Raw genomic sequence first — 23,660 nt, forward strand, 5'->3', positions numbered from 1 at the left:
CCTTATTACTACAGTCATGTTTACTCAGCACACACACTGCACATATTAGTCAACATAGTCTTTACAGTACAAGTCAGTACAGCTGAATGCTTCTTATTCACTTTACAAATTTTAATGACAATGCAAAAAGGGATCATCGGTGATGTACAAACTGTTAAAAACAATATTATCTAAAGAAACTTTCAATGAAGCTTCAACTTCAGTATGGCACAAAGATGTGTATTATAGACACTGGCACATGTATGTATGTCTACGTAGTGTTTCACTGCATGCATGCATGTGTGTTATATTGTTTAACTATGTCATCCACAGTGCAGTGTGGCGGAGGGGGAACTAGTGAGCCGGTGTGAAACTCTCCACTGTGGAAGAGTATTTAACAGAACCAGGTTAGCTGAGAACAGTGAAGCAGTGAACAGTGAATATGAGAAACACACTGTAACTTTCTATGCCACTAACTAGGTGCAGTAAAACACAGTGAATCCATCCCAAATGGCACCCTATTCCCTATATAGTGCTCTACCTTAGACCAGAGCCCTATTCCCTATATAGTGCTCTACCTTTGAGCAGGGCTCATGGGAGCTCACATAATCCCTGAACAGTTCTCTCTACCTCCATGCCGTAACGTTTCATACCCAAATACTACAGGTGCATATCCATGGCCACAGGAGATGTTAAACATTTCTGATTTTGAAAAACCAAATCAAACACTCTCCCAGTTAACGGTATTTGTTTGTACATGTACAAATATATAGTCTTTGTATTAACTTCACCATATCCAGTTTTCCACTTACTGAGTATACGACTCTCTGCTCCACCCCTCTGGCCTGAGAAAGAGACTAACCAGGTATAGCTTAGGACAGTGGGAAACCCTCCCTTCCCCTGTGCAGTTGTGCTGAAGTCGTACAGAACACACAGTCACTGTACAGCTCCTCTTCCTCTGCTAACACAACGCCTCATATACAGACAGAAGAAAAGCTTTATTTCCCAGGACAACCCTCCCACCCCACCCCTATCTATAGTAGTGCATCCTACTCCCACATCTCCCCCCTCCCTATAATAGTGCAGTTATACAAAGGGGTCAAACATAGCTCACCCCTGACCCCTGACTGTCCTGGAGCCTACCGAGTGTCTACCTGGTCCTGCCCTAGTCTCCTAGTGTTCAGAATAAATACCATTTGTACAGTACCATATGTACAGTACATCTCAGCCAGGGTGTTTTGTAAGTGTGGGGTTTATGTGCATAATATATTAATAAATGCTTAACAAAATGTTATCCTAAGTTAAATAGGCACAAACCTATGCAATGCCAAGACAGCACATTATATTGTGTTTATGTTACAGTCCAGAAAGACAAACGGGTGTGGGGTCTTGCGTGGTAAATAATGACCAAGCCAAAAAGGTGAGTCCACATGTACATAACACAGGCTCAAATTACACACTATTCTCCAAATACTGCACTAATGTTGACTAAGAGAAATGGGTTATCGTATGACATTTGACCAGTACAGCAGCACTAGGTGCAGGCGCCCTGTGGGGAAATAGAGCTGCTCATTGGCTGGATGCATGCACAGGAGTACACTATAGGTTGTAGGCAGGGTTGGCTTGGTGGGTCAAGATTGGTCGATTCGGAAGTATGGAATCTCTCTCAGTCTGTTCTGCCCATCTTTGCGATGAGCTCATCACAGATCTTGGTGAGCTCCTCGATCTCCTCGGTCTGTGAATAGACAGAAGACCACGTCAAGGAGACTGGTGATTCAGGACTTAGGCCTGGAGTTTTTCCTGTTCAGGTCACCTAGTCAGCAAAAAGCGTTGTGCATTACCTTTTGTTGCAGGGTTAGCATTAGCATGTAGCGTTAGGGTTGTGTGCATGGAGACAGCGGACTCTCGTGCCCAAAAGGCGGTTTTAGTAAAAGTGAAAGTCACCCAGTAAAATACTACTTGAGTAAAAGTCTAAAAGTATTTGGTTTTAAATATACTTAAGTATCAAAAGTAAATGTAATTGCTAAAATATACTTAAGTATCAAAAGTATAAATCATTTCAAATTCCTTATATAAAGCAAACCAGACGGCATCATTTTCTTTCATTTACGGATAGCCAGGGGCATCCTCCAACACTCAGACATAATTTACAAACGAAGCATGTGTTTAGTGAGTCTGCCAGATCAGAGGCAGTAGGGATTACCAGGTATGTTCTCTTGATAAGTGTGTGAATTAGGCAATTTTCCTGTCCTGCTAATAATTCAAAATGTAACGAGTACAAAAAGTACATCATTTTCTTTAGGATGTAGTGCAGAAAAGTTGTCAAAAATATGAATAGTAAAGTCCAGATACCCCAAATAACTACTTGAAAGTACTACTTAAGTATTTTTACTTATACCACTGGGGTTAAGGAATGATCACATAATTCCATCCAGTTCATCAGAAGGGATCAGCCAATGAATTATACTCGTGAGCAAACATTCCATTACTGCATGTGGCAGTAAATCGCCAACCTTGGCTTATACCTGTTCAAACACACTCCAGGTGGCAGTATGCACTCTTTCTGTTTGTTTACCAACTCATAGAAGTAGAAGAAGAACATTGACGACTTCGAAATGGAGATGGCCTCAATGGCGCTGCCCATGCTCTCACAGATGCCATAATGGTATAGATACAGTGTTGCATCCTCTAACTATCTCTATGGTTGTGTGCTACCTTCTGCTATAGGTCTAGCAGTGGGCGTTAGCATGTAGCTAGGTAATGTTAGCCCTTACCTTTTGCTGCAGAGCTTTCTCCAGAGACTCTACCCTCATCTGCTCCTTCCTCAGGCTGGCGGTCAGAGCAACACTCTCGGAGCTGGCCTTGCTGCGTACCTGGGCTATGTCCTCATTAGCCCTGAAGGGAATAGTAGAGGTTGGTAGTTACTGATAGAGTCCTCTGTGTGTGTGTGTGTGTGTGTGTGTGTGTGTGTGTGTGTGTGTGTGTGTGTGTGTGTGTGTGTGTGTGTGTGTGTGTGTGTGTGTGTGTGTGTGTGTGTGTGTGTGTGTGTAATCATACTTGTCTAGTTTCTCCTCGGCGTGGAGTTTGAGGGTCTGGTATCTCTGCTCCTCCTGCTTGACTCTGGCCAGATACTCCTGAGCACACTTCTTCAACACCTCCTCATTCTACACGCACATAATAGTAAAACCACAATGTTACACATAACTAATATATGAGCTCAAAGACTAATCGTAGTAAGGTCAGACTATTCTTGATCCCTGAACTCTGACCCCTAACCTTCTTAAAGCCGTCCAGGGTGCTCTTCATGTTCTCGTAGCGGCGGAACATACCGGACAGCGAACGCTCTACTGAGTTCAGGTCTGTTAGCGCCGACTCCTTCTCCATGCTTACTGCCTGCAAAGACTTCTGGGAGCTCATGGTGTTGCGCTGTTCGTCCTCTGACAGAGAGAGAGGTCACACAGACAGGTCATTTTATGATTCTGTGCATCGAGGCCACCACAACATTTATGTAGAGGAATGTTTGAAGAGGTTTGGTTGACCTAAGCCACTCACCAATCATCTGYGCGATGGTCTTCTCATACTCTGCCACTATCTTTCTGTGAGAGAGGAATGACTACTGATGAATCTTGATTAGCTAACACTCAGTCTGTTCACTGCTCAGCACATCACGTCATTACTAGCCTCACAGTACAGTTGAGGTGAATGGTAACAGAATGGTACATGTGAATTGGCCTACAGTACCTCATCTCCATGACTTCCTGTCTGCTGTCCTCATACTTCCTCCTCCAGTCATTGGTCTCCATCTCCTTAGTGATGATCTGGCACAGGAGACAGTTATTACCATGTTACCCTGTGTGTGTGTGTGTGTACACGTGTGTACACGTGTGGTCTGTTGTTTAACTTACCTCCCCTCTGATGAGAGTGAGAACAGCCGTCTTCTCTGCCTCGCTGATGCAAATCGAGTCTAGAACCTCACTTCCTGTCTTCTTCTGCATGTCACTTCCTCCCAGCTTGGCGTTCTTCAGCTGGCAGGTGTCCTCATACTGCAAAAACATAGGTGTCAACAACATAGCTCGGGCAGTAGGAGGCTCTCTCATCAATTTACAGTTGAAGTCGGAAGTTTACATACACTTAGTTTGGAGTCATAAAATTCATTTTTCAACCACTCCACAAATTTCTTGTTAACAAACTATAGTTTTGGCAAGTCGATTAGGACATCTACTTTGTGCATGACACAAGTAATTTTTCCAACAATTGTTTACAGACAGATTAGTTCACTTACAGTGAATTATATCACAATTCCATTGGCTCAGAAGTTAATTAACATACACTAAGTTGACTGTGCCTTCAAACAGCTTGCAAAATTCCACAAAATGATGTCATGGCTTTATAAGATTCTGATAGGCTAATTGACATAATTTGAGTCAATTGGAGGTGTACCTGTGGATGTATTTCAAGGCCTACCTTCACACTCAGTGCCTCTTTGCTTGACATCATGGGAAAATCAAAAGAAATCAGCAAAGACTTCAGAAAAAATATTGTAGACCTCCACAAGTCTGGTTCATCCTTGGGAGCAATTTCCAAACGCCTGAGGGTACCACATTCATCTGTACAAACAATAGTACGCAAGTATAAACACCATGGGACTCTGCAGCTGTCATACCGCTCGGGAAGGAGACGCGTTCTGTCTCCTAGAGATGAACGTACTTTGGTGCGAAAAGTGCAAATCAATCCCAGAACAACAACCAAGGACCTTGTGAAGATGCTGGAGGAAACAGGTACAAAAGTATCTACATCCACAGTAAAACGAGTCCTATATCGACATAACCTGAAAGGCCGCTCAGCAAGGAAGAAGCCACTGCTCTAAAAACCACCATAAAAAAAAAAAAGCCAGACTACGGTTTGTAACTGCACATGAGGACAAAGATCGTACTATTTGGAGAAATGTCCTCTGGTCTGATGAAACAAAAATGTAATTGTTTGGCCATAATGACCATCGTTATGTTTGGAGGAAAAAGGGGGACGCTTGCAAGCTGAAGAACACCATCCCAACCGTGAAGCACGGGGGTGGCAGCATCATGTTGTGGGGGTGCTTTGCTGTAGGAGGGACTGGTGCACTTCACAAAATAGATGGCATCATGAGGATGGAAAATTGTGGATATATTGAAGCAACATCTCAAGACATCAGTCAGGAAGTTAAAGCTTGGTTGCAAATAGGTCTTCCAATTTGACAATGACCCCAAGCATACTTCCAAAGTTGTGGCAAAATGGCTTAAGGACAACAAGGTCAAGGTATTGGAGTGGCCATCACAAAGCACTGACCTCGTTCCTATAGAAAATTTGTGGGCAGAACTGAAAAAGCTTGTGGAAGGCTACCCGAAAAGTTTGACCCAAGTTAAACAATTTAAAGGCAATCCTACCAAATACTAATTGAGTGTATGTAAACTTCTGACCCACTGGAAATGTGATGAAAGAAATAAAAGCTGAAATAATTATTCTATTATTCTGACATTTTCACATTCTTAAAATAAAGTGGTGATCCTAACTGACCTAAGACAGGGATTTCTTACCAGGATTAAATGTCAGGAATTGTGAAAAACTGAGTTTAGATGTATTTGGCTAAGGTGTATGTAAACTTCCGACTTCTGTATATGCAGATGATACAGTCTTATACTCAGCTGCCCCTCCCTGGATTTTGTGTTAAATGCTCTACAACAAAGCTTTCTTAGTGTCCAACAAGCTTTCTCTACCCTTAACCTTGTTCTGAACACCTCCAAAACAAAGGTCATGTGGTTTGGTAAGAAGAATGCCCCTCTCCCCACAGGTGTGATTACTACCTCAGAGGGTTTAGAGCTTGAGGTAGTCACCTCATACAAGTACTTGGGAGTATGGCTAGATGGTACACTGTCCTTCTCTCAGCACATATCAAAGCTGCAGGCTAAAGTTAAATCTAGACTTGGTTTCCTCCATTGTAATCGCTCCTCTTTCACCCCAATTGCCAAACTAACCCGATTCAGATGACCATTCTACCCATGCTAGATTACGGAGACATAATTTATAGATCAGCAGGTAGGGTGCTCTCGAGCGGCTAGATGTTCTTTACCATTCAGCCATCAGATTTGCCACCAATGCTCCTTATAGGACACATCACTGCACTCTATACTCCTCTGTAAACTGGTCATCTCTGTATACCCGTCGCGAGACCCACTGGTTGATGCTTATTTATAAAACCCTCTTAGGCCTCACTCCCCCCATCTGAGATATCTATCGCAGCCCTCATCCTCCATATACAACACCCGTTCTGCCAGTCACATTCTGTTAAAGGTCCCCAAAGCACACACATCCCTGGGTCGCTCATCTTCTCAGTTCGCTGCAGCTAGCGACTGGAACGAGCTGCAACTAACACTCAAACTGGACAGTTTTATCTCTTCATTCAAAGACTCAATCATGGAAACTCTTCCTGACAGTTGTGGCTGCTTTGTGTGATGCATTGTTCTCTCTACCTTATTGCCCTTTGTGTTGTTGTCGGTGCCCATTAATGTTTGTACCATGTTTTGTGTCGCTACCATGTTGTGTTGCCACCATGCTGTGTTGTCATGTGTTGCTGCCTTAGGTCTCTCTTTATGTAGTGTTGTGTTCTCTCTTCGTGATGTGTGTTTTGTCCTATATTTATATATTTTTAATCCCAGCCCTGTCCCCGCAGGAGGCCTTTTGCCTTTTGGTAGGCCGTCATTGTAAATAAGAATAAAATAAAGAGCAGGAGAGGAGTTCCATAAATTCCTGACTGGATGTTAGATTAAAGTGACCCTAATCCTGATTTAGTCACAATGTCAGTGTGATTTGTAGCATGGGTGTGGCAGGTTCAAACGGTTTATAGGTCATTTCCATCTGCATGTTCCACTCAATAATAAACTGATTATAGTACAATGCAGTATAGTGTTTATTGGAGGGTTGTGGTGATATTCTCATCTCCTCCATCCAGAACTGTACAAAGACATCTCTGTATTGGCCCTGCCTTCATCAGCCTGATGCACAGGAGCTCTGAGGCTGTTTACACAGGCAGCCCAATTCTGATCGTTTTTCCACTAATTGGTCCTTTGACCAATCACATCAGATATTTTTCAGAGCTCATCTGATTAGTCAATTAGTGAGAAAAAAAAAACTGAATTGGGCTGCCTGTCTAAACACAGCCTGAGAGGGAGATGGTAGTTTGAAGTTGAGGTCTTGTTCCTCAGTGGCAGAGTTAAGGGTGGTTACTTCATCTCTTTCTCTCGCCCTACCCCTCAACCCTCACCCTCCTGTTGTCCTTCCCTGGATTATAACTCAGTCATATCCTAATCCTATGGGTCTGGTAATCTCAATCCCTCTATCACCTGATGAGCTGGAGATGATGACAGACTGAGGAGCTCGTGGTCAGTTCATGTACAGTGTGGGAGTAAAGCTACCATGGTACTGTACTGTAGTGGGCTACAGAGCACTGTTAGGCACCGGGTGGGTAGACCAATGAAGCCAGTCACCATCACCATCCCAGACAACCAGATACAATAGCACTAGCTCCTCAACATCACTGTCAACACAGCTCTAATCCACTGCATCTACTAGAAACATGATGATAATAATGATGGGTCAAGATCAGCTAGATGGGATGGTGATTAAGTAATTGACTAACTAAACTTGGTAACCCTCCTAACTACAGTGACATAATGTSTTCCGAGGACAGCATTCTAAACTACTGGCTCACTAATGTCTCCATCTAGTAGTCACCAGGGAGATCACATGATTTTGATTGAACCATCACTAGATCCTTGGTCTCTGAAGTGGGCCAAACTTTCTGTGGGCTAAATGTGACTGTTAACAAGGCATTTTGTGGTACTCACCATAGAACAGCAGTCTGACTCCTCTGATCTGCATGACACACTCAGTTCTGTCCCTGGGAGAGAAAATGAAATGTCACAAAAATATCTGTGTGAAATATCCCACACTGTATTCTCATAAGGAACTATTCTATTCTTACTCCAGTCACTGGGAGCTCCATGTGCTACTGCTGCTGCCTGACCAGAAGGGGGCAGTGTATGCCTGCAGCACAGAGGGCATGATGACACAATTCTGTCTCATAATAAACCTGTGAGTTGACAGAATCTACTGTATACATCTCCCCAGACTAGACAGAGAAGAACTGAACAGAGCAGAACTGAACAGAACAGCAGATTAGAACAGACAATAAGGCAAATTCAGCTCAACAGAACAGTGCTACAGTAGAAGTGTGTTACATGCAGCCTGAGGGACTATTGATCTGGTACAGTCTGTCTACTTCCTGTCACACTGCTGGGGTTCTGCTGTTGGGCTCATAAGCACACAGACCCACCAGTCATACATAACAGCAAGCTACATGACTCATATAGCCTACACTAGTGGTTGAGCTGAGGGAGGGGAGGGAGCCCAGATCAGAGCACAGGAACTTAGGAACACTCATACAGACTCCTTGGATCCAATGAAGCTTTTGTGGATGTTGACAATGAGTTACTAATTGATAACTGTTCCTGCGGGGCTCTATGAAAGACAACCATGACCTTCCCTGTGACATTGATTAACCAACACATGAGTTCACACAGACACTGATGTTTGGGGGTGTCTGATCCCCTCAACCCCCACTCACCGTTGTGATCTCTGTCTGCTCTGACTCCTGCTGTGCTGGCTAGCTTCTCCTCATCTGTGGCGTGGCCCTCGCCGTGGTCATCCTCCTACAGACAGACAGGGACATTTTCATCTGTTTAAGGGGGCAGTCTCCCTTTGCTCCCTGGTGCTGTGCCAGAGCAGGGCGGAGGTATACTGAGAGCTGAGGTAGAGTAGAGGACAGGGCGGAGGTATACTGATGGAATGGCTCAGTCTCTCAGAGAGGAATGCCCAGGTTAACCAGGGTCACGGTCAGATACACAGAGAAATTGCACCAGAGTGGAAAACACTAACACTACATTACACACACACACGCATGCATGCATGCATGCATGCATGCATATGTAATACAATGATAGCCAAGGACAGCAATATACACACATTTATCTGAAAAACATTATTTTAAACATAAATAAAGTTTGCTGTCTTTATGAGTAAAGGAGGCAAGTTAAGCATTTCCTGTTTGAGGAGCTGGTAAAGAACATGAACCCTTACCTGTCCGGTGTTCTGTAATGGAGTCTGGTTGTCCAGCTTCTTCACTTTACAGGAGTTCCTGAAGACAAAAAGCACTGAGGTCAGAGCTACTGAGACCAATCCTAACGCTAACCCTACCCAGATCGTAGCTGACCCACCGACCGTGTGTGTGTGTGTGTGTGTGTGTGTGTGTGTGTGTGTGTGTGTGTGTGTGTGTGTGTGTGTGTGTGTGTGTGTGTGTCAGGGGAAGCAGCTAGACCTAAAGGTATAGGATTCCTGTGATGTGAGACTGAAACAATGTACTCTTACTGAGCATAGAGAGAGAGTACAGTAGGATAAAAGCAGAGAAAATAGAAGAGAAAGCAGGCTTTGAAATCAGCCCTCATTCTGTGCTCTCTCTGTTGCGTTGCTCTGTGCGTCTGCTGCTAAACTGCTCAATTGCAGCAGAAAGCAGATGACAGACTGTTGCCTAATAGAAATAAGAGCAGGGTCCCCAAACCACTGCACAGAGCATGACTATGCTTATACAGAGAGTATCTGTGAAATTGCTGTAGAGTATTATGAGGTCACCTCTCTCTTTTTCTCGGTATTGAGGTCAGGTAGATGATGTAATTGACTAGCCCCGCCTGGGAGAAACTGATGACTGCGACAACCTGAGACTGCAGTAGAGAGTGCGGGCCAGGGCTGCTCTCTGTAGGATTGTGGTGTAGGAGAACATGCATGGGGGGCAGGGAGAGGAACAGGCAGGGGGAGAGGTAGCTCAACTGGGCAGGGGGAGACACAGAGTCTGGGGATGTGGTTGAGGCCTAGTGGAGGGCCTACAGAGACATACAGTAAACAGTACTTACAGCGTCATACAGAGGAAACGGACCTGCTCAGCGGTCCTGATGCCACACAGATAGAGACTCAGAGACAGGTCAGGACAGAGTATGGGGGAGACAGGAGAGGGGGTGGGGGGAGAGCGGAGCGGAGGGGGGAAGATTGGTTGAGGAAGGGAGAGATAAGATCATGTGATTTTATGCTAAGTGGTCAGGCAGGGAACTGTACTGGTAGAGCCAGGATGGTTAGTTTGGTTCCTTAAACCAGAAGGGGAGGGTGTTAGGACTGAATGATAGGCAACACAAGATACTGTAAGATAAGATGTCTTATAAGAGTGTTACTCACGTGATGCCTGTGCTCTTCCTAGGTGACTGTTTGTCTGAGTCCTCTGGTCTGTCCATTTCAGGAGTCAGGCTGTTGAGGTGAGAGTTGATGTTGCCATTGGAGTCAGAGGTCATAGGAGCGAGATCATCAAACTCAGCGGGGACGGGGGGGTTGTGGACGGGGAGCGAGGGGGGATGTAGGGCGAGGGGCTGAGGCAGAGGGGACGGGGAGAGACCATCTTCTCCAGGTCTGGAGGTAAACATCAGGTTCAGGTTCTGGTCCAAACCTGCTCTGCTCTGGGAGCGGGAGGGGCTATTGAGGTTGTTCAGGGCATCCTGGACTTCCTGGAGGGAGGCGGGATAAACATCCTGATTGGAGTTCCTGTCCAGGAAGGCACAGGGCGTCAGCTGTCCGTCATCTCTGGTGAGGGCTGCAGAGAGGAGAGGCAGAGTCAGTATCTCACGCTGGAGACAAGCAAGACAGCAACCTTTCTTCAAAAGTTTTTTTCAGGGACATTTTTAGATTTCTCTGTATATTGTTTCAGATAATATACTACAGAAAGTGTACATCTCTCTCTCACACTCTCTTCACCAATCCCTCTATAGCTTATCTTTTCTCTAAAGCCTATTCCCTCTCTCTCCAAGCGGTAAATCTGCTGTCATGTTATCGAGAAAAGCATGACGTTTGTCCTCTTCCCTCTTTTGTGTGTGTGCGTGCGTGCATCTCTCTGTGTCTATGTGTGTGTTAGTCTCTCTCCCTTAATGTGCTACAGATTTCCTGCCAGCGTTCTCTCCACCAAGGACATAGTGACCCTGGGCTGTAGAGCTTACTGTGTAATCACTCTTAGATGTGACTGTGGGGCACTCTCCCATTCTCAGAAACATCTCTGCATTTAAAGTCTTGCTGTAAAACACATTCATAAAATGTGTGGGAGTGCTCCTCAGTCCCCAGTGCGCAGGGTGGAAAACATCTCTGGAATAGGATGGGGCATGGGTGTATGTATACCAAATGGCACCCTATTCCCTACATAGTGCACTATATAGGGTGACATTTGGGACACATTGTATCTCATCTTTAAACCCTACAGTGACTCAGACCACTGCAGCTCCACCGCCTCAGTTCATGGCTATTTAAAAGCATGTAAGGACTGAGGTATGTTTGAATATCCTCTCACTTCCTGTTAGAACACTCACAATGGCTCCTCACTTCTAGAATGCTAAGAATGGTACCTTACAATGGTCCCTGCGTCAACAAACACCTCGTCAACAGCAAACACTGATACACACACACACACACACACGGCTATGGTCCTCTCCCTAAGGGCACAGTAATACAGTCATGGTTTGAGTGCATGTTCAGCCCAGGACCCTGTTGTGTTTAGGACAGCCTGCCATGCTGCTAACATGCTTCTGGGGGCTGGGGGCTGGGGCTGCTCATTCCAGTCTGGGCTGTGTTGACACTGCTGAGAGGGGCTCTAGCCCAGGCCCCTGTCAACCACATTTGAGGGGTTAGGCTCCAGAGAGAAGGCATCGCTGAGCAGTCCTGCCACTATGTCCTGCATGTCTCATTAACATTGGGATACATGCAGCTCTACAGACACAAGTCAGTGTCCTTGGGTTATTTTGTGTGTGTGTGTGTGTGTGTGTGGTGTGTCAGGGTTGCAGACTCATACTGCTGTACAGTGATCTCTCTGTTACAGAGAAATCCAGCAGATTTCAGGAACACAGAACAATGAGACTACACAGCCATCCACACACACACGCACACAGACACACACCCTTGTGATATTGCGCTCTCTTTCTCAGAGAGATAGGGTGTGTCAGATCATCTTTCAATTGTCCTTTCTCAGAGATATCAATAACATGTTACAGTTAAACTGCCCTCTATGGATGTGTAATACAGAGTCATTATGACAATCCCAAATGTATGCTCTGTCAGAACGAAGAAACGTTCCTTAACCCTAACTAACCAGAATTATCTGGGAGTAGAGCAGGACAACCTCACCCCTGCCCTTTAGAACAGGCCTCACACTGTAGCCTACACCAGCTTCTAAACATTTTAAAGAGATTCTCTTGTCATCTTTTGTCATCTTTTTAGCCAGTAGTTTGGCTCATGAGACAAAAATTGCGTTCTACGCCACATAAACGCAGATATGTGCACCACGTCATTGCTCTCTCTCTCGCTCTGCAGTGTGTGCATCTTGCTAGTAGTAATCCTGCTCATAGATTATGCATGTATGAACTACATACTGACACATCCAGCCCAACGTGGGACGTTTAAAAAATATCTACTAGTCTTTAACAGGGTACCACATTGATGAGAGGGAGAGAGAGTACTTAATATAGAATTCTATAGTAAACTGTAGTATACTGTAGAATACTATACTAAACACTGTAGTATGCCTCGATCATGTGTAGTACTTACTATATAATGTTGTGGTATACTGTAGTAAATACTACAGTCTGCAAAAACACTACTGTAATTACTATAGTATATACTATTATTTTTCTTACTGCAGTACTTCTACTATAGTAAACTGTAAATAGTACAGTATATTACAGTAAAGTCCACAAAAACACTACAGTGAATACTATTGTATTCAACCATAGTATATGTTGATATCAGACATCTAGTGCTGTTGTTACCATGTAGATTGCTCCCTGAGGTGACGTAGTGAAGTAGACTGTTATTATTCCTCCAGATTGAATTGTCTCTCAGTGAATGTTTTATTTAGGGCACTAACCCAAATATACACAAGCAGCATGTGATTGGCTGCTGTTCTATAAGAGGAGGGGTTGTTATTGTCTACAGAGACAGAGATGTAGTACATTTGGATCATAAAATGCCATCTTCTGATTGCATTGTGTCTAGATATAGGATAATTAATCCAAAACGAAATCAACTAATCCGGTCCAAGACGCCACAGAGCAGGTCATTTTAAGATAACATTGTTTGTCTACAAACTCTACAATGGTCAACAACACATGATCTGTTTCATATGACCCGTGTGTGCTGTAGGTTTGGGGGATGTGTGTGTGTGTTTGTGTGTGTGTTAGAGGGGCACTCTCGTTTATGTTGTTGCCACTGACCCAAAAAAGAGTTGTCTATATTGGTCTCTGTGGCATTACTGAGCAATAATAGACTAGCTTATGACCAGCGGCCATCCGTCAATTTTTTCCCTCTGAGCAGGGGGAGGGGTTTAACTGATGCATAGGTAGTGAGCTGAGGATGGAGTCTCACCTTTGTCGGCAGAGTTATCCAGCTGGGTCAGGTCATTCTGCAGACCTGGAGACTCCGCCACTGGAGTCTCAAAGTTTCCTTCTGAATCTGAACTAGAGAGAGACAGCGAGAGACAGCGAGAGATAGATTACAGGTCAGTACACTCTGATCTATTTCCTTGGAACTTTCAGGACGTCTGGTGGAGTGAGGTCATATCCTCTCTATGATGTCATATCCTAGTGTACCACCTGCTGCTCGTAATGGCTCCTTCAACAGCCCGTCAATGGAGTTTATAAGGAGTGTCAGTCACAGTAAGAGAAGTAAAGGGGGAGGAAATGGAAAGAGGGAGGAAGGGAGATGAACCCTGCCACCTGCATCCACTAGCCTCCTCCTCATCCTGCCAACGTGTCCTCAATACACAAGGACAGACTGTGTCGCAGTCTCTCGCTCTCTTCCACTTTCTCTCTCTCGGTCTCTTTCACTCTCACACACACACACAGAGTCTTGTATAGCTAACCTTGTGGACACACACACAATTCAGTCCCCATTCAAAATCCTATTTTCCCACCTCCCAGGCATTGCAGTGCTAGCTGTGCCACCAGAGACTCTGGGTTCGAGCCCAGGCTCTGTCGCAGCCGGCTACGACCGGGAGGTCCGTGGGGCGACGCACAATTGGCCCAGCATCGTCCGGGTTAGGGAGGGTTTGTCTGGTAGGGATATCCTTGTCTCATCGCGCACTAGCGACTCCTGTGGTGGGCCGGGCGCAGTAAACGCTAACCAGGTCGCCAGGTGCACGGTGTTTCCTCCGACACATTGGTGCGGCTGGCTTCCGGGTTGGATGCGCGCTGTGTTAAGAAGCAGTGCGGCTTGGTTGGGTTGTGTTTCGGAGGACGRATGGCTTTCGACCTTCGTCTCTCCCGAGCCCGTACGTAAGTTGTAGCGATGAGACAAGACAGTAACTACCACGAAATTGGAGAAAAAGGGGGTAAAAATAAATATATCCTATTTTACCTAACCTTAACCTGTACACTAACCCTAGCTCCTAACCCTAAACCTAATTCTAACCTAACACMAATTCTAACCTTACTCCTAAACCCCCTAGGAATAGCATTTGACCTTGTGGAGACAAACAAAATGTCCCCAGTTGGTCAAATTTGGGTCTGTTTACTATTCTTGTGGGGACTTCTGGTCCCCACAAGAATAGTTAAACACGTCCACACACACACAGCTTGGAAATAAGTCTGGGCCTGGTGTCTGGGACCCAGAGACGGGTGTGTGTTTTCCCAGGCACTTAAATGCACATCAGACCGTCCACACACTAATGAAAAACAGCTCAGGGGAACAAAGACACATGCTCCTGAAACACAGACAGTCAGCCCTCCCTCCCTCCCTCTCTCTCTATATATCACACACATCACATCTAAACCACACAGAGGTAATCCTTAAAAAACACACACACAAAGCAGGCCCAGACAACCAGTCCCAGCGATGGCCTCTACACTGCGATCTTGGACAGTTACTTGGAAACTAGAAACTGGCACAAAAAAATCCCACATCTTTAGAAAGCTCAACCTCCCTTCCCCCAATCCTCCTCCAACTTTCCCTAACCTTCCACCAACCCTCCTCCCACCAACCCTCCTACAACCTTCCCTAACCTTCCCCCAACCCTCTTCCAACCTTCCCTAACCTTCCACCAACCCTCCTCCAACCTTCCCTAACCTTCCCCCAATCCTCCTCCAACCTTCCCTAACCTTCCACCAATCCTCCTCCAACCTTCCCTAACCTTCCACCAACCCTCTCCTCCTGGCCCTCTCTCACAGACAGACATATTATGAAAGCAGACAGATTATTTGTCGTCCCATAAGAAAGCAAACAGAGCTACAGTACCTACAAAAACAGTTTTACCAGAAGGAAGGAGGGGCTGTCTGGGTGTGTATGAGTGGTCACCTGCTTTTAGACATGACAACATTATCTAATCACGGTTACGCAGAGCGGCAGGAAAGGACAAGAGACCACGTCAAAACAACATCACATCTTTCTCTTTCTGACTCTCTTTCTCTCTGTCTTTTACTGCCTCTCTCGCTCTCTTTCTGCCTCTCTCCCTCTAGGTTTCTGCCTCTCTCGCTCTCTTTCTGCCTCTCTCCCTCTAGGTTTCTGCCTCTCCTTCCCTCTAGGTTTCTGCCTCTTTCCTCCCTCTAGTTCTGCTCTCCTTCCCTCTAGGTTTCTGCCTTCCTTCCCTCTAGGTTTCTGCCTCTCCTCCCTCTAGGTTTCTGCCTCTCTCCTTCCTCTAGGTTTTCTGCCTCTCCTTCCCTCTAGGTTTTCTGCCTCTCCTTCCCTCTAGGTTTCTGCCTCTCCTTCCCTCAGGTTTCTGCCTCTCTCCCTCTAGTTTCTGCCTCTCCGTCCGCTCTAGTGTTCTGCCTCTCCTTCCCTCTAGTTTCTGCCTCTCCTTCCCTCTTTAGGTTCTGCCTCTCTCTTCCCTCTAGGTTTCTGCCTCTCCTTCCCTCTAGGTTTCTGCCCTTCCTTCCCTCTAGGTTTCTGCCCTCCCTTTTCTGTCTCCTTCCCTCTAGGTTTCTGCCTTCTCCTTCCCTCCTTAGGTTTCTGCCTCTCCTTCCCTCTAGTTTTTCTGCCTCTCCTTTTTCCCTCTAGGTTTCTGCCTCTCCTTCCTCTAGGTTTCTGCCTCTCCGCCCCCTCTAGGTTTCTTGCCTCTTCCTCCCTCTAGGTTTCTGCCAGTCTCCTTCTCCTCTCTAGGTTCTGCCCCTCTTCTCTCCTCTAAGGCGTGGCCATGCACGCCTCCAACATCAATCATCAAGTTTGCGGATGACACTACAGTGGTAGGCTTGATTACCAACAACGACGAGACGGCCTACAGGGAGGAGGTGAGGGCCCTCGGAGTGTGGTGTCAGGAAAATAACCTCACACTCAACGTCAACAAACAAAGGAGATGATTGTGGACTTCAGGAAACAGCAGAGGGAGCACACCCCCTATCCACATCGACGGGTCAGTAGTGGAGAAGGTGAAAGTTTTAAGTTCCTCGGTGTACACATCACGGACAAATTGAATTGGTCCACCCACACAGACAGCGTTGTGAAGAAGGCGCAGCAGCGCCTCTTCAACCTCAGGAGGCTGAAGAAATTCGGCTTGTCACCAAAAGCACTCACCAAAACTTCTAACAGATGCACAATCGAGAGCATCCTGTCGGGCTGATCACCGCCTGGTACGGCAACTGCTCCGCCCACCACCGTAAGGCTCTCCAGAGGGTAGTGAGGGTCTGCAGAACGCACCACCGGGGGCAAAACTACCTGCCCTACAGGACACTACACACCGATGTCACAGGAAGGCCATAAGATCATCAAGGACAACAACCACCAACCACTGCCTGTTCACCCCCGCTTCATCCAGACAGGCGAGGTCAGTACAGTGCATCAAAGCAGGACGAGAGACTGAAAAACAGCTTCTATCTCAAGGCCATCAGACTGTTAAACAGCCACCACTAACATTTAGCGGCGCGTCCAACATACTGACTCAACTCCAGCCACTTTAAAAATGGAATTGCATGGATAATTGGTAATAAATGTGTAACGACTAGCCCACTTTAGTAAATCAATGTCCACTTTGAAAAATATATTTTTCCATACCCTAAACATTTAAACCGCATTCTCTATGTATTATACTGTACTCTATTTATCATCTTACTGTCATCTTTGCACCTCGTTATGCTCAATACAGTGTACCACTAGTCTCACTTTAAATTCTTATTGCTCACAATTTTATGTTTTACCATACCCTATCAGTACTCAGTTCTGCGATAATGTATATACCGTTACTCCTAATTATACCATCCTACTGCATCTTGCCATGCCTGTGTCTGTAAACGCACCACTCATCATATTATGTTTTATGTAATCATTATTCTTTTATCCCTTTACACTGTGTTTGTGTTGTATAAGAGTAGGTTTGTGGAATTTTAGGTTAGATTACTTGTTGGTTATTACTGCATTGTCGGAACTAGAAGCACAAGCATTTCGCTACACTCGCATTAACATCTGCTAACCATGTGTATGTGACTAATAAAATTTGATTTGATTTAGGTTTCTGCCTCTCCTTCCCTCTAGGTTTCTGCCTCTCCTTCCCTCTAGGTTTCTGCCTCTCTCTCCTTCCCTCTAGGTATCTGCCCTCTCCCTTCTCTCTTTCTCTCTCTCTCTGTCTGTATGAATAATAAAAGAAAATTCCTCCCAGTCATCCGGACAGGTAGATGCAGACACACAGTCAGTCTGCTGCTAATCTCTCTGCACTTGTACATACACAATGACTCTCCTCTACCTCGCTCGTGTGCCAGACAGGCATCACACACATACACACCTGTAGCCTACTTACTTTCCCCCTTCATCCTTGGTTCTGGGCGCTCCGTCCTCCCCCTCCTCCTCCCCTCCTCCCCGTACAGCTGACCAGGTCCATTTGGCCCATTGGACCGGAGACAGCAGAGACCCCCAGGACATCTTTATTGAGACACACCAGGTCCACTACCACTCCTTTATACAGTACACAATCCTTTGGGTCCGGTTCCACCGCTCTGGCTCTGATGATACTCCTGGTTCTAGTTCTGGTACCTGATGGTTCTACAGTTCCATTGTCGGTTCTGCTACTCCCACACAGAGTCCAGTTCTCGTCTTCCGCTAGTGTTCTGGATCGGCTATTTTATTAGTTCTGCTGCTCCTCTGTGCATCAGCATCAACACACCAGAGGAGAGGAGAGGAGCAGAAAGGAAAGGAGAGGGGGAGGAGGAGTGACTCACCACAGAGTATGTTTACCTCTCTCTCTTCTCCTTCTGTCTCGCTCTCTCTTTGAGCTGTTGTGTGTGTTCTTTCTCTTTGAGAGGATGTTGGTTTTATGGCATCTCTCGTTTCTCTCTTCTCTCTTCACTTCCTCCTCGTGCTCTAGTTTCCCAGCCTGCTCTTTTACATTGTTGATTTCCGGAACAAACTGTGACAGAGGCTGACAGTTCTGTGATGACGCAGTTGGTTTCTGACTCTCTGTCAGATTACAGATTAATGTAGCATCAGTAGCCTCTTCTCTTCTCCCTCTGCCTCTCTCGGTTTCTCTCTGCCTCTCTATCCTCCGCTCCAACTCTGAATGCTAGACCAGCGATCAGCTGGCTGCCAGACTGCTCCCTCCTCTTTCCGCTCCCTCCCTCGTCTGCTCTCACTCCCACCCAAAGACAGTTTGCCTAGCCCTCCACCCCTTCCCCCATCTCTCAGGCTGTTCTATTGTGAAATGGAGAGAGGCATGTTGTGAGAGGAGGGAGAAGAGAGGGAGGGTAGAAGGAAGGGGGTTAGAGAAGGAAGGGAGCAAGTTTCCTGTTTCAAAAGAGCCGTTGGATTTTTAAGAGTCAGCTGACTGTTTTCACAGAGTGGTAGATCCCTAGTGTCCCAAGGAGTGGGGAAGAGAAGGATGAAGAAGGGAGAGGAGGAGAGAGGAAGACACCTAACACAGCTAGGACAACAGGTAGTACACATGTTTCTGTCAGACCTGACCAGACACAATATAGATAGAGAGATAGATAGAGTTGAAGTCGGAAGTTTACATACACCTTAGCCAAATACATTTAAACTCAGTTTTTCACAATTCCTGACATTTAATCCTAGTAAAAATGACCTGTCTAGGGTCAGTTAGATCACCACTTTATATTTTATGAATTGAATGTCAGGGTTTAATAGTAGCAGAGAATTTTTTATTTCAGCTTTATTCTTTATCACATTCCCTGGTGGTCAGAAGTTTACATACAACTCAATAGTTATTGGTGAGCAATTGCCTTTAAATTGTTTAACTTTGGGTCAAACTTATCGTTGCCTTCACAAGCTTCCCCACAATAAATCGGTTGTAATGTTGGCCCATTCCCCATGACAGAGCTGCTGTAACTGAGTTAGGTTTGTAGGCCTCCTGCTCGCACACGCTTTTCAGTTCTGCCACAAATTTCTATAGGAACGAGTCAGGCTTGTGATGGCCACTCCAATACCTTGACTTGTTGTCCTTAAGCCATTTGCCACAACTTTGAAGTATGCTTGGTCATTGTCCATTGAAAACCCATTTTGCGACCAAGCTTATACTTCCTGACTGAGTCTTGAGATGTTGCTTCAATATATCCACATCATTTCATATCCTCAAGGCCATCTATTGTGAAGTGCACCATGCCCTCCTGCAGCAAACACCCCACAACATGATGCTGCCACCCCCGTGCTTCAACGTGTGGATGGTGTCTTCAGCTTGCAAGCGTCCCCCTTTCCTCCAAACATAACGATGGTCATATGCCAAACAGTTCTATTTTTGTTTCATCAGACCAGAGGACATTTCTCCAAATAGTACGATCTTTGCCCCATGTGCAGTTGCAAACCGTAGTCTGTCTTTTTGTTATGGCGTTTGGAGCAGTGGCTTCTTCCTTGGCTGAGCGGCCTTCAGGTTATGTTGATATAGGACTCGTTTTACTGTGTGATATAGATACATTTGTACCTGTTTCCTCCAGCACTTCACAAAGGTCCTTTGCTGCTGTTCGGGATTGAATTGACTCTTTCGCACCAAAGTACGTTCACTCTATAGGAACGAACGCGTCTCCTTCCTGAGCGGTTGACGCGGAAGTGGTCTCAGGTGTATGTGTTTTATACTTGCGTAGATTGTTTGTACAGATGAGCGTGGTACCTTCAGGTGTTTGTGAAATTGGCTCCCAAGGATGAACCAGAACTTGTGGAGGTCTACCATTTTTTTCTGAGGTCTTGGCTGATTTCTTGATTTCCCATGATGTCAAGCAAAGACACTGTGTTTGAAGGTAGGCCTTGAAATACATCTGCAAGTACACCTCCAATTGACTCAAATTATGTAAATTAGGTGAGCCTATCAGAAGCTTCTAAAGCCATGACATAATTTTATGGAATTTTTCAAGCTGTTTAAAGGCACAGTCAACTTAGTGTATGTAAACTTCTGAGCCACTGGAATTGTGATACAGTGAATTATAAGTGAAATAATCTCTCTGTAAAGAATTGTTGGAAAAATTATTTAATGTCATGCACAAAGTAGATGTCCTAACCGATTTGCCAAAACTATAGTTTGTTAACAAGAAATTTGTGGAGTGGTTGAAAAATGAGTTTTAATGACTCCAACCTAAGTGTATGTAAACTTCCGACTTCAACTGTAGATAGATAGCTAAATAGATAGATAGTGTCTGCAGAAATCAGAGTGAATCAGGCTGGGTGGACAGGGAGCAACTCAGACATGCTCAATCTATCTCTATAACAATAACAACATTCAGTTTGCTACTGCTGTATTTGTTCCACTGACTCTTCTATCCTCATCATTACAGTTTACTACATCTGTCACATCAAAACAAATCCAACCGAAACATTTAGTTCCTCTCATGAATAAACAACAACCATCCTTACAACCCTCCAGACCTGTTCTCTCTATAGGACGTGTCTGTAACTGTACGACCGTGGCAGGCTGTGGTTTGTCAACCATGTGGAAACTCTCTTTCCCATCTCTGCAGACACGCAGACACACACACACACACACACACACACATGAACCACACATGCACACACACATGAACATATACACCCACATGCCTGAAGGGTGCTCATGATGGCTTACATAACTCACAAAATGCGCACACACAGACACACTCACACTGACACACAGCACTGAGTACCACATGTAGTGACAAAATCTGACTAACAACCATCCCACTCACTGAAACACATACACACAAACATACGCACACACACAAACTAGTCCAAGCCAAATGAGATGTGTTGTATGAGAAACATCAACCATGACTAATCTAATAACCATTTTCTACTGTGGAAGAGCGGAGCGAGGGATGGATAGAGAGAGGAAACAGTTGACAGCTTCTCTTTTATCTCCACTTTCATGTCCTCTCTACTCTGCTCTCTTCTGCTCAGACGTGATCAGCAAGATGGAGAACACACAAAGACACACAGAGGGTACCCTCTCTCTCCCTCTGACACCTTCTCCGTCTCAACCTCTCTCAGACCAAACACAATTTAGCACAGCCTTCTGTAGACCTTTGAGAAAGAGAGAGGAAGGGCAGAAGAGCGCGAGAGTGCGTACCGCGTATACTGTATATTTTGTTAGGACTTTTTGTCATGTCTATCAGGAATGCCTGGCATAGCTTTCCCTTCCCTCTCTATTGTCTGCTGTCTGTGGCAGGCAGGACAGACCTGTTGGGGGAGCTATTCAACCTTTTTTTATCACAGCCTTCACATCCCTTATCACCATGTCATCACCCTCTCTCTACATCTGTATAGACCAGGGTCCACTCACACTAGCCTGGTCAAGCAGACACAAGTTTTGTTTCAGAATGTGAGCTATTGCGAGCTCAGGCTGGTTTCACAAGGCTACACCCAGACTACATTTAGGATAAACAGTCCACCTTAAACACAAGCACACATGTACGCACGCACACACAAACACAGTTAGGTCTGACAGAGCGGAGGTTGAGAGTGCCTTGACTCACAGGCAGGAAAATGTGCAGAGGAAAGGAAAGAGAAGGAGATGAAGAGAAGACAGAGTGAAAGAAAGAATAATCAGGTCTTACATAACTCCTTTCCTTGCATCCAGAAATAGACCAGCACACATGGAACACTGGCGGAGCCACAGGCATATAGCCATACTCTAGTCTAGAACCCATGCAGTCTGGAACACACTGACACTTCACACTGATGACACTTCACACTGATGACACTTCACACTGATGACACTTCACACTGACATTTCACACTTCACACTGATGACACTTCACACTGACACTTCACACTGATGACACTTCACACTGACACTTCACACTGATGACACTTCACACTGATGACACTCACTATTCCACTGAAAATTTTCACACTTCACACTGACACTCACACTTCCACTTCACACTGATGACACTTCACACTGAGACACTTTCAACACTGATGACACTTCACACTGATGACATTCACACTGACATTCACACTGACATTTCAACCACCTGATGACACTTCACCACTTCACACTGAAACACTTACACTGACCTTCACACTGATGACACTTCACATGACACGTCTAGAACAACACCAAAGGTCTAACTCCATGAAGCTTCACAGAGCTTAAACAAACAGAGGCTGTTTCTATAGAGTAAAGAAGATTTAGATTCTAACAGACATACAGCCAGTCACATTTTATACTATACAATGCTTCCCTGAGTAACACAGAGGTAACATTCCTGAGTAACACAGATGGTAACATCCTGAGTAAACCACAGAGGGTAACATTCCTGAGTAACACAGAGGACATCTGAGTAAAGAGGGTAACATTCCCTGATAAACAAGAGGGTACATTCCCTGAGTAAACACAGAGGGTAACATTCCCTGAGTAAACAGAGGGTAACATTCCCTGAGTAAACAGAGGGTAACATCCCTGATAAACACGGAGGGTAACATTCCCTGTGTCTGGAAGTCTGACCACATCCTAACCCTTCCCAGCAACTAGCAGACTAATGTGGTGGTGTGTTGTACGTGCGAACAGCCTAGTCTATCATCCCTTTTCATTTATTAAGATGTGACTGAAAGTGACGTGTGTGTGTGGTTAGGAGCTAAATATAACTAGTATGATAAACATTCATTGTAGCCACATGAGAGTGATATACCGTATGAGATAATTGAGTAGGCTAGGACACACAGATGAGGATTACCAAAAGCGTTTAATCCTCCATGATCTGAATGATGATCTGAACAGTAAGTTTATTTTCCTATAATAGCAGGTCTGCCTGGTGAAGCCGTGGCACTGAGACAAAAACAGGTTCAACAACCCCATCTGTGGTCAATAGAGTCAACATATCTCTCCTTCTGGCAAGTAGGCATACATACTATAAGTATGGTGAACCACAGCTTGGTGATACAGTCCTCCAGTCTAAGGCCATACATACTAAACACTTACAGCACGCTAACAGTTTTATTCATGTTTGATCACAAACAACACACTACAAACTGTCCTGTGGAGACTATGTGCGATAACAAATGAATGTTGTCGTGTGCAGAGGAGATGCTCGCATCTAATATGGTGATCAGTGCTGCTCTCTGACCAGGTCCAGTCTGGGGAAGAGGCTTCTGTTTTAGTTCCGGAGCGAGAACAAACA

The 23,660-nt window shown here is 45.3% G+C and overlaps 1 protein-coding gene and 1 long non-coding RNA gene across 6 annotated transcripts in view; one reads left to right on the plus strand and one right to left on the minus strand.

The window, feature by feature from the left end:
- LOC111957856 (transforming acidic coiled-coil-containing protein 1-like) overlaps nucleotides 1–23,660 on the minus strand; it is a 38,916-nt gene continuing 15,256 nt past the window's right edge. The window contains exons 1-14 of one of the 5 annotated variants that reach the window (XM_023978895.2): nucleotides 17,864–18,677; nucleotides 13,510–13,601; nucleotides 10,291–10,699; nucleotides 9,975–10,010; nucleotides 9,148–9,205; nucleotides 8,636–8,720; nucleotides 7,857–7,909; nucleotides 3,885–4,022; nucleotides 3,721–3,797; nucleotides 3,532–3,575; nucleotides 3,256–3,416; nucleotides 3,037–3,143; nucleotides 2,754–2,874; nucleotides 1–1,714 (exon numbers count right to left, since the gene is read on the minus strand). In XM_023978895.2, the coding sequence (XP_023834663.1) occupies nucleotides 1,646–1,714; nucleotides 2,754–2,874; nucleotides 3,037–3,143; nucleotides 3,256–3,416; nucleotides 3,532–3,575; nucleotides 3,721–3,797; nucleotides 3,885–4,022; nucleotides 7,857–7,909; nucleotides 8,636–8,720; nucleotides 9,148–9,205; nucleotides 9,975–10,010; nucleotides 10,291–10,699; nucleotides 13,510–13,601; nucleotides 17,864–17,985 (1,572 nt within the window). In that variant the 5' untranslated portion in view covers nucleotides 17,986–18,677 and the 3' untranslated portion in view covers nucleotides 1–1,645. Of the gene's footprint in view, nucleotides 1,715–2,753; nucleotides 2,875–3,036; nucleotides 3,144–3,255; nucleotides 3,417–3,531; nucleotides 3,576–3,720; nucleotides 3,798–3,884; nucleotides 4,023–7,856; nucleotides 7,910–8,635; nucleotides 8,721–9,141; nucleotides 9,206–9,974; nucleotides 10,011–10,290; nucleotides 10,700–13,509; nucleotides 13,602–17,863; nucleotides 18,678–23,660 lie in introns of those variants that run through there. The other 4 variants (XM_070436919.1, XM_070436921.1, XM_023978896.2 and 1 more) reach the window with 4 other exon arrangements.
- The window catches only part of LOC139023557 (uncharacterized), a 20,147-nt gene continuing 15,344 nt past the window's right edge, over nucleotides 18,858–23,660 (plus strand). Inside the window, exon 1 of the long non-coding RNA XR_011474684.1 lies at nucleotides 18,858–18,991. This is a non-coding gene — a long non-coding RNA (uncharacterized lncRNA). The remainder of the gene's footprint in view (nucleotides 18,992–23,660) is intronic.

This window comes from Salvelinus sp. IW2-2015, linkage group LG33 (assembly GCF_002910315.2).
Source record: "Salvelinus sp. IW2-2015 linkage group LG33, ASM291031v2, whole genome shotgun sequence".
Classification (NCBI taxonomy): Eukaryota; Metazoa; Chordata; class Actinopteri; order Salmoniformes; family Salmonidae; genus Salvelinus; species Salvelinus sp. IW2-2015.